A 10,165-nucleotide genomic window follows, 5' to 3' on the forward strand; every position below is an offset into this window, starting at 1 on the left:
TGTTTGGCGCTGCGTCGGTGGGGGTAACGAAATAATTTAGATATATCAACAAAGTTGAAATGGTAAATTGGCCACCGTAACAATTACAAAAGCTGACGTTTCGAGCGTTAGCCCTTCGTCGGAGCGAAGGGCTAACGCTCAGCCTTTATTCATTTGTATTTTGATTGCTGCGACCACTAACTTTTGTCTTAGTACTGTTTAGGAGCCGATCCTAATGCATAAATTATTATAATGTACTTTTCAAGCGTTTGACTGGTTTTACTGGAACTGTATTTGGAACGGCCAAAAAGAATGGCGTCTGAATTAACAGGCGCACTTTTTGTTAATTTGGGTCGGTCCAAATTCGAATTGAGTTAGGATCATGATAAATTCAGCGTCCGAACCAAGTCTAAGATAGTTGACTTTATAGCGCAATTAGATAAATGAACTGCTCTGATAAAACGAGGTTCGTTATTTCAGCTTCTATTTTTGGCCTTTTTTTTTTTGTTTTGTTAATACCCTTTGAATTGCGCAATATGCTGAACTGAACATGCTGACTCATGAAATTTTTTAAATGTTTTTGCACACAAAGGTCAGATTTTCAGTTGCTTTAAAGGATGTTATCAAAATTTCATTCCTTAAACGACTATAAATGGAAGACATTAAAACACGCAAGAAAAGTATACTTCTTCGGCAAAAGGAAAGTTGTAAATTAGGCCCGGTTCAGACGCCGAACTTTTCATGAGCCGAACTAAATTCGAATTTGGACCGACCCAAATTAACAAAAGTACGCCTGCTGATTCAGACGCCGTTCTTTTCGGCCGTTCCAAATTCAGTTCCAGTAAAACCAGTCAAACTGCTTGCAAAATACATTAAAACAATTTATGCATTAGGATCGGCACATGAAAAGTACGGCGTCTGAATTAAAGCCGTTCCAAAGGAGTTCTACAGGCAAAATTCTCGGCCAAGTCAGGCGGGAAGAACGGGTGAGCCGTTCCAAATTGAAATAGCCGTTCCAAATTGATTCAGACGCCGATCTTTTCATGTACTTAATTCAAGGAATTAGGTTCGGCTCATGAAAAGATCGGCGTCTGAACCGGGCCTTAAATACCAGAACAAGAAGGGAGGCGCGTGGAGAAACACTTTGAAAATACAGGCCCAGTGAGGCCCACCCTGCTGGTTCAAAGAGATGCAAATAAGTGGCCCAGTATTCTGGAGTTTTGCCTTGAACTATTTTAGCATTGAAGTGGCTGCATACGCAGGACGATTGGTCCCTAAAATACCGTGATCTCGCTGTCTCAGAAAGTTTCCGCGAAAAGGTAAGAAATGGTTATCATTCGTTTTTTCCAAGAAATTTCACTCGACAGTTACTTAACTCCTATTTTATATCTGAACTTCTTTGCTTTAGTAATCTTCAAATTTCCTCTCCCTTTTTGCTGAGTCACTTAAGAAGAGTATTCATTGTTTGTAATTTACGAGAGCGTGTGTATGAATATCAAATTAGGGGGAGCCCCGCGTTTATTTTAACCAAAGAATATTCTGCTCAGTTTGTGCAAGCGATCCTCTTCTGTTTTTTTTTCTTTCTATTGAAGTTCGATGTCTAGTTATAAAGTATCTGGTTCATTTCTCGCTTAAGGTATGTAGTACTCGACGCTTGAAGGCTGAATTAGCCAAGAAGCTAGTCAATCTAGGTATTTGAGTGAAATAGTTTCAAACAATTTTCTAATTCTTTGTGTTCTTGCAGAAAATGGCCTTTTCTGTGTTTCCCAAAGAAAGTTCAATCTGCGAAATGACAGTGGGGATCTTAATAGTCCTGATCTCTGTTGTGAGTACAGAATGATTCGTTATTAGCCAGTTTTCAATATATGTTTTTAAAGTTTATGTAAATCGATTTCTTAGTCAAGAGCTTTCGACCGGATGGTCTGGAATAAGATCTAGATAACCCATTTTTGTTTGGTTTCTCGTAGCCCTCGTTACTTTTTTGTCACCATAAGTTCTTCCTTTCTCCGATCACCAACCTCAGGTAACGTCCCTCTAAATTTTTCATGCTGTAATTTGATATTCAAGCAAAATCTAGGCAAATCTTAAAAACACTATATCCATGATTAGGTCTATACTGGAGTTTGAAAAGTAACTTCTCTACAAGTAGGCAGCCCCTAATCCTGAGTAGGATAAAGTTATCGAGAAAGACGTAACCGATATACGAGGGCTAAATTAATAAATGTCGTCTGGTGTGTCGGGACCAAAATTCGTTCGGACAAAATTCTACGAGCCCATCCCATCGCCTCGATTTCAACCGCAGAGATAAAGATGGCGGACTTTCTAGAGGGACGACCACTCTCTGAGTGCCTTACGTGTACTTTTCCCAGCCTAGAGAGATGTCTTGCAGCCAGTGGGTTCCTATTGTGTTTTTGACAAGATTTCCGTATAACCCCATACTTCGTTATGCATACAATTCTTCGATAAAAGAAAGCAGCGGCAAAACAACTGATTACCTTTGGGATTACTTTACGGCTTTGTTTGACTGGTATGGGGTTATACGGAAATCTTTCCGTGCTTTTACGTAATTCCTTTTAATTTCTCTCTGATGTTTCGTCTGTGTTGCGGTCAGAACAGGCGCTTGAGTTTTGTCGAGACGAATCGATAAATCAATCGATCGATGTTATCTATAACAATGTGTGGTGGTCAAAACTGTGGTGGCCTTTACCCTCCTAAATTTCAGCTGCTAGAATATTTGTTAACTTAACTTACATCTATGATGCTGCTATGTTAGTCACTTAACTTTTTAAAGCAAAGTGCTGAAGGTGTGTGTTTGAATTTACGAAATTAAGAGCAAGACTTTGCACGACAAACACCCAGTCGTCATAGTTACAACATAGAGTCATTATATTAAAATAGACTTAATAACTGTAGCCATCACGCCTGATTATGTTATGGTTAATGCACCTTTTTTATTGCAAGGTCCCTGATTGGGTGGTATCAGCTCTATGCCCAGATTGTACGGGCCAGATAAAAAGAATCAATGCTACAGGCCAATGCCACAGTTGTTTCCCTTGTCCAGTATGCTTTGAGGGTTCAACTTCATCTGTCCAATGTGGAGCTACTGTTCCTTCTTGGACAGATATACATTGCATTGAAATCCAACTTCACCATCAGACAAGTTCGCAAACAAGCCCTGCAATTTTTGCCACCACAACAAATTTGGTCATTTCTGCCACTAGCTCCTTGGTTCATGGTGGTTCCAGCATCTCACAAAGTGGAGAATCTAGGTCAACTAAAGACCCAAACACTGAGAACACATTGCCACCATTAGGCAGTTATTCAAACTGGAAGAGGCAGACTATTGTTTACATATTAGTTGGAATAGCTCTTGTTATCCTATTCTTGGCTATTGTGTTCAGATTTCGAAAGAAAAGTAAAGGTGAAAGTCAATCAGCAGAAACTACCGCTGATGATCTCACTTCCGTCCATCATAATCCAGTCCATCATAGTCCAGTCCAGCCATTTCCACATCAAAATCATGAAACTTGCCATATTGACTTTGCAAGAAGGCATGCTGTTTATCGATGTGGCCATTCAAGTGAGACTGTAAACAAATCCTCCTTGGATATACTGCCAGATCTGAGGGATGGGACTAAGAGTATACCTTCAGGTAACTGTTGTCAACCTTATTGTTGATTGATCTACATTTCCAAAATTTCAGCAGCTAGATTGAAGAGTAAGAAGCTGACTAAGACTGTTTGCACTCATGCATAAAGCTTTCATTAATGTTGTGCTAATTATTCTTTGATAATAGACATTAGCATGTGGTCTCATGCAAATAGTTTTGTGTAGAACCATTTCGATGTTTTCTCCCAATAATAGTGGAATGTGGTGCCTTCATGCTTGTGATATAATAGTTTGGCACACCAATCTGACATTATCTTTATTCTCCTATCAGGAACCTTTTTTGATTAATGAACTTGAGGCTGTGATTATGCAGTCTTCCTTTTTTTTTTTTTTTGGTGGTGTATATACAACTTTTTTTAAATGTGAGTTTTATTGTAATTGTGCTTCATTTGGTATCAACCACCACTATGATTTTTGAAGGCTGACATTTCATGCAGTAACCCTTTGTATTGCAAGAACTAATTCAATTTGCTTATTTAGTAATTTATTACTTTAACCTAAACAGGCAGAGGTGAGGTAGTTGCACAGCTTCCAGGTACTCCTTCTTGCATTGATGAAACACCAAACTTTATACTTGGTCAGATGTCTAGCCCCATGGGTGAGTGTCAGTTTTAGTGCCTGGTACTTATGAGTTTTGAGCTTCATTTTACTTCCCAATGAAATTGGAATTTGTACATGAATTATTATTTGGAATGGGTAAATTAACCCAAAGCTTAAGCCAATAGATATAATTCAAAGAAAACTGAAATTACAAAACTTCAACTCCATTCCCCACAAAAAAGAAAAACAAATTGTTTTGCAAACCAGACATGTAAGTAACTATAATTGCATTTCTATGTAAATATTCAAAAACTGGTGTGTTTTTCAGTTCAAACAGGACAATTAAAGTATGTACTATGTTGAGCATATAAAATAATTTCAAACTAAGCAATTTTGAAGGATGATAAATGAAATTACAGCAGCTAGAATGGAGATTTGCATTTTGGATCCTTGGAGCAAAAGGGCTGAGAGACCCTTGAAGGAGTCCATTTCAAAAAGAAGCCAGAATACAGTAATATTGTGTACTCTTTTTTGACAGCTTTCCAGCAGCCTCAAAACCAGTTTCTTTCACCTGAATTGTGGTCTCAATCCCATATCAATTTTGTCAGGAATTGTCCTGTGATTATGGGTGTGCAATCATTGACTGCTGTCAACTGGCCAGTGTTAACAAAGAAAGAAAAGTACAAAACCAAGATTTTGGAAATGCCATTCCAGCTTTTGCATGATATTTGTTTATCACTTGACATACAAAGAGGAGATGGCAAAGACAAAAGACTTCTCGCAGAGAAGCTTGGAATTAAAGTACCTGACTTAGAGGTTCTCCAACAGGCATTAATAACTAAGAATATGGCTTGTCCTGTTACGTATGTTCTACTAAAAGAAAGATTTTCTGCAGTAAAACCTAAAGGAACTGTGGGGGATTTTGTAGACATATTAAAAGAGATGGAAAGGGAGGACATAGTCAATAAGATCAATGGTCTGAATGAAAACAAATTTCAGTAACACAGAGACCAGGATCTAATAACTTTTTAGTGGGCATGAGCTGCAAAGAAGATTTTTAAAAAAAAACTATTTTCTTGTTAAGTTTGTACTAAACCACTTCAAACATGCCACTTGTATAAAGAAAGGTTGAGGTCAATTCATGGTCACACCTGTAACCTGATCATCCCTCTGATGTGTCTGTGTGATCAACCTTAATTTTGACAGTCCAACTCAGAAAACCATCATCAGAAGAAATATTCAGTGATATCATTTTGAAAAGAAAGCAGCAAGAGTTTGTAGATGAAGAAATAGACATGTGCTTCAAATCATTTATTATGCTCAGTTAATTTTTTTTTTAATTATCCATTGATGTGTGAGAAATAATCTTGTAGAATGAGTGATTGAAAGAAAATCATTGATGTGTATTGTTAATTTAAATATGCATGTTTTCCTTAGACTGAGAATTTAGTGGAAAAACTAAACTTTTGATCAGAAAATGAAGTGCAGTTCACAATGAACAAACAGGGCTCTAAGCTTTACCCTTTATCCAAGGTCACCATTTAGAAAAAAATCTCCAGAAAAAAAGATGGAAATGGCCATTTTAGGCGATATGGCAAGTTATTATTTTATGTGAATATTTGTCTCACTTCAACTTCAGACCAGAAACTGTTACTGCTTTTTAGATGACTAAAAAACACAGCAATGTTTCCCCCCAATTTTTTTTACTTACAATGAAAAGTTTAAATGTAAAGAAGAAAAAGGCGAGTCAACCTAACTCAACTTGATGGATCCATTTTCAAATCTTACTGACTGATAGTAGTAGCAATGATGTATTTATTGTTTTTTGTTTTGTTTTGTTTTTTAATTTCATAATGTCTCCTATATCCAACCCCACAAAAGTATGCAATCTTTACATGGTCAATGAGCATGATTATATTATCTTAAGTGGATACTGATAGATCACATTCTGTCAAGTACTGATTGTGTTTTGATTACTACCTATTTCACTTTCTTCTAAGATGTTTGTATCTTAGAAGATAGCGCAATGTCCCAAGCGACCGGGAAAGAAAGAACGGAATTTAAGGGACGGTATAGATGGGGACCGTGAGAGGAATATAATACATCAATCTATTGAATAAATAATCTTCACGAAAGAAATAACAATTTCTACATTTCTTAAGGTTCTCGCGTTCAAAAGTATTGGTGACAATGAATTTGGACAACTACTGTCAGCTTATTAAAGTGTTTATACTCGTATGGTTTAACTGGGGGTTGTAGTAAATTTTTAATTGATCAACTTGGTTGATCCCAGCACTAAAAAATTAAATCCACCATCTTAAAATGAATGTCAGCATAAAGTGCGGCGATTGTTTGTACCAAAGTTTATTTAATTTCAACGCTTTTAAATGGAATCTCCCTTTGAGAAAAATCTAGCGAAAGTGGCACTCCTGTAACCCATATTACAGTCAAGGGTGTATGTTGGTTAAATGGTTGCCGAGAGAACAAAAAGAAGCTAAAAAGCTGAAACTTTGCTAGCATAAATAGTTGACATGGGACTACATGTCATAAAAATTTTAGCTCGAAATGGTGAGTGACATAATGTTGAGTGACATAGTCGTAGTGGATTTGTCAAGTTCAAAACTCCATTTCAAGGGCTTAAATTAAATTGCCAATCTTGACTACGGATAAAAGGGCATTTATATTTACCTGATTTTACATAAAACTGGTTTTAAAATTGTGGGGGTAGTTAAGAGAACCTAGTGGTGTGTATTAGCTATCGATTAATTGCTGTGGAATACGCCAATTATCCTTTAAAATGCACCCTTACCCCAAAGGGTGCCACAAAGGTTACATTTCACTTTTGAAAAGTTAATAAAAAAATAGTAAAATGCGTTAGTTCTTTTGAAATTTTAACAACGCGAACGAAACATTGATAGACCCATGCACGCTTTATATACTACTGTTTTAGCATTCCTCAACAAGTTATTACTTGAGAAACAAAAGGTTACGAAAGTGCTGCGCTTTACGTCGAGAGAGAGAGGGGGAGAGAGAGTTAAAAAGAAATGCGAGGATGGACAACTTCTGGCGTAAAAAAAGATAGAAAATTTTAATCTAAAAAATTAAAATTTATTAAGATTTTTTATCTATTTTTTACGCCAGAAGTTGTCCATCCTCGCATTTATTTTAACTCTCTACGTTCGCGTTTGCGGTGAGGCTTGGACTGCGAATCTTCACTGATCCTCCTGGCGCGGTACTCCTTCGTTGGCCTGAGTTCTACTAATGACTTCTGATATTATATATAGATATATATACATAGAATAGTGTCGGTATAGTATTACATCTTTCTTAATAGTATAGTATTAGTATTTTAGCATAAGTATCTTAGAATTTCATTTTATTTAATATTTATTTAATATTTAGTGGTATTATTTTTGCTTTGATACTGTCTCCAATTAGCAGGCATGCTAAAGTATTTTGACACAAAAATAAAATAATAATTATTATTATATTATGGGCTAAATACTGCCCAGAAAAACATAATCCTCCAAATGATTTACTGACTTGTCCTCAGTCTCCACTCAGCTATTTAAAATGTAGCATTTGAAGTTTTTGTGAATTTTGAGTTTTAGTCGTCATTTTCTCCAAAGACAATTCTTTTTTTCCCTCAAAAAAAATTAAGTTTTCCGCGAAAATGCCACTTAAATGCTCGAATAATGCTCAATACTTTGCCGCACTAAAATGCGCGAAAAAAAAAGCTACTATACAAAAGCCTATCGACCGATTCGAAACCGACCATGCAAGTGAACGTCTGTCTAAAACACAAAATTTCAGGTTAAAAAAAAATGTTTTCTTTGGTGTCAAAGGAGAATATTCACCACACTTTGTAACGATATAACGCTTTCCGACATTCCTGTTCATTTCCTCTAAATTCAAAATATTCTAACGATCCCACCCCGACAAGGACTTTTTTTTGGCAGTTTTCCTAATTCTCGAGCCCAGGGTCGAATTGTATTTGGCTCCTCGTCAGCGGTAGTGTCGCTCGAGATTGAGTTTTCCCGTGACGACATACGTTTCGTCATCTTATCCTCAGCCAATCAGAACAAACAAGAAAAACAGGGGAATCCCCGGCTACTGCAATTTCTACCCTAATTTTTTTGACAAGTGAAATTTTTTATCTTGCGGTTCAGGGGGAACCAACGTTAGCACTCCGCAAAACGATCTCTAGAAAATATTAGCTGAAGAGTTGGGCACTAAAAATGGTCAGTCCTTTAAGATGAAACTTTCCTTTGCTTAGAGTTTGAGAAAAGTTTTAAAAAATTTCAGTTAGGTTCTTCCCGTCTGTGTAGTTGTTCAATGAAATCTTCTTGCGCATATCATACAGGTGTGTTATTTCGATTGCGCACTTAATGGACTGCGATGACATCATTATTCGTCGGAAAGTTAACCTTTTTCCAGCTGAAAGACTGCGTTTAAAATTGTGTTATTACATGCGATTCCAGAATAGCCCGGCATAACTTCAAATACGCTGAGTCACCATTTTCTCACAGTGTCGCTTGTTAAAAGCTCCTTTGTCTTTCTGAATCTTGAAGACAGCAATGGTCATCTGGAATTTGGTGAGAACAATTTATTTGAAGTTATATTTTGTTATGGCTAGGGATAATATACTTGTAGGGACTGGTTGGAGACATCAGAGCACTTGCTGCGTGAACGCAATTAGCTTTGTGTGTCGATCAACATCACTTGATTTTGGAATTGTTTTTTTGCTTCTCTGTTATGCCTTTCGCCGTGATCAAGGATTCTGCTAATAGCTTATGATATCGACCATCATGGATAAAATAAAAGTCGGTCTCAATTTTAAGATTCAAAAATGCAAGTGGTATACCTCCCGAACCAACATAGCTCGACGCACTGTTGGAAGACATTTCTGAAAGAGAGAAATTAGTACAATCAACGAGAGAATCCTGTAACAGAAGGAGTGGCGAAACAGATCGCAAAAAAGCCGAGGAGACGCGTTTCCAAGCCTTGGAAAGAGTTGTTGAAACAAAAAGAAGGGCTAATGAGGACTGTGAAAGAAAAGCGAAAAGGCAACGAAGAAGCGGAGCTGATGTTGCCGAATTTCTACGCGAAAAATCAGAGGAGGAGCTTAAGATCCGCGAAGAGGAGCTCGCTTTGAAAGCAATAGAAGTTGAAAACGAAAAAGAGAAGCAAGCACATATGTTTAAAACCCAGGAGGCCATGATTACAAACATGGCAAAACAACAAGATCAGATGCAAACACTTCAAATGGCTTTTTTGCAGCAACAGCAACAAGAGACACAGGCCATGATGGTGTTGTTAGAAAGACTTGCGAAAAAATAGTAACTTAGTTCCCTGACAGAGATTGACAATGGATTGATTTACTCTTGTAAATTTATTGCAGCTTCAAGTTACTGATTTTGTTTGTTTAGTGTCATTTTGAATTTTATATTTTTCAAGTAGGAGTGAATAATGCACCATTCAAGATATATCTTAAATTAATACATTATTTCGCAAGTACCGGTATGTGGGGTTTTTTTTTTTTTTCATCTAAAGTGTGCCAAACCCATGATTCGTCGTCCCTCAATTTTCGAGGTCAAACTCAGAGAACGAGTGATACGGAAGTTCTAAGTTTTGTGATTCGTAGCTAGTGTAAAGCAACAAAAACTCGTCATCACAAATGTAATTCATCTCATAACAAAGACGGATTAACTCTCTTCCTTCCTTGAAGGATGAAATTTTTGCTATTAAAATGACTCCACAACAACACTTCGCGCTCTTAGCTTCCGCCGTAGTGTCGCTGTAGCTTAACGATTCGTATTTGGCGGACAATACGCCGTACTCACCCTAATCCATCGCGGCCAAGGTAGCCGTAGTACAGATTCACCCTACCGTATCTTAAAGTCCCCAATTGGTGAGAACATGGCAACGAGAAAAACATGAATAAATTAGTAGAATGAAAAGCGTTCGTCGATCACTG

At 37.1% G+C, this 10,165-nt stretch overlaps 1 protein-coding gene and 1 pseudogene across 3 annotated transcripts; both read left to right on the forward strand.

The window, feature by feature from the left end:
* The first annotated feature begins 697 nt into the window (after positions 1-697).
* LOC111324500 (uncharacterized) lies at positions 698-7,065 on the forward strand. Of its 3 annotated transcripts, XM_088755862.1 has the most exons (6): positions 698-1,298; positions 1,571-1,615; positions 1,724-1,804; positions 2,941-3,631; positions 4,154-4,246; positions 4,727-7,065. In XM_088755862.1, the coding sequence occupies exons 3-6, from the start codon at positions 1,727-1,729 to the stop codon at positions 5,188-5,190; spliced, it is 1,326 nt and encodes a 441-aa protein (XP_088611988.1). In that variant the 5' UTR covers positions 698-1,298; positions 1,571-1,615; positions 1,724-1,726; the 3' UTR covers positions 5,191-7,065. The 3 variants fall into 3 exon arrangements, with proteins under 3 accessions (XP_088611988.1, XP_088611987.1, XP_022783810.1); XM_088755861.1 differs by lacking the exon at positions 1,571-1,615; XM_022928075.2 differs by lacking the exon at positions 698-1,298 and having other exon boundaries at positions 1,351-1,615.
* Positions 7,066-9,036: 1,971 nt separating this feature from the next.
* Positions 9,037-9,528, forward strand: LOC148733390 (uncharacterized; annotated as a pseudogene).
* The last annotated feature ends 637 nt before the right edge of the window (positions 9,529-10,165 follow it).

This window comes from Stylophora pistillata, chromosome 4 (assembly GCF_964205215.1).
Source record: "Stylophora pistillata chromosome 4, jaStyPist1.2, whole genome shotgun sequence".
In the NCBI taxonomy this organism is placed as follows: domain Eukaryota; kingdom Metazoa; phylum Cnidaria; class Anthozoa; order Scleractinia; family Pocilloporidae; genus Stylophora; species Stylophora pistillata.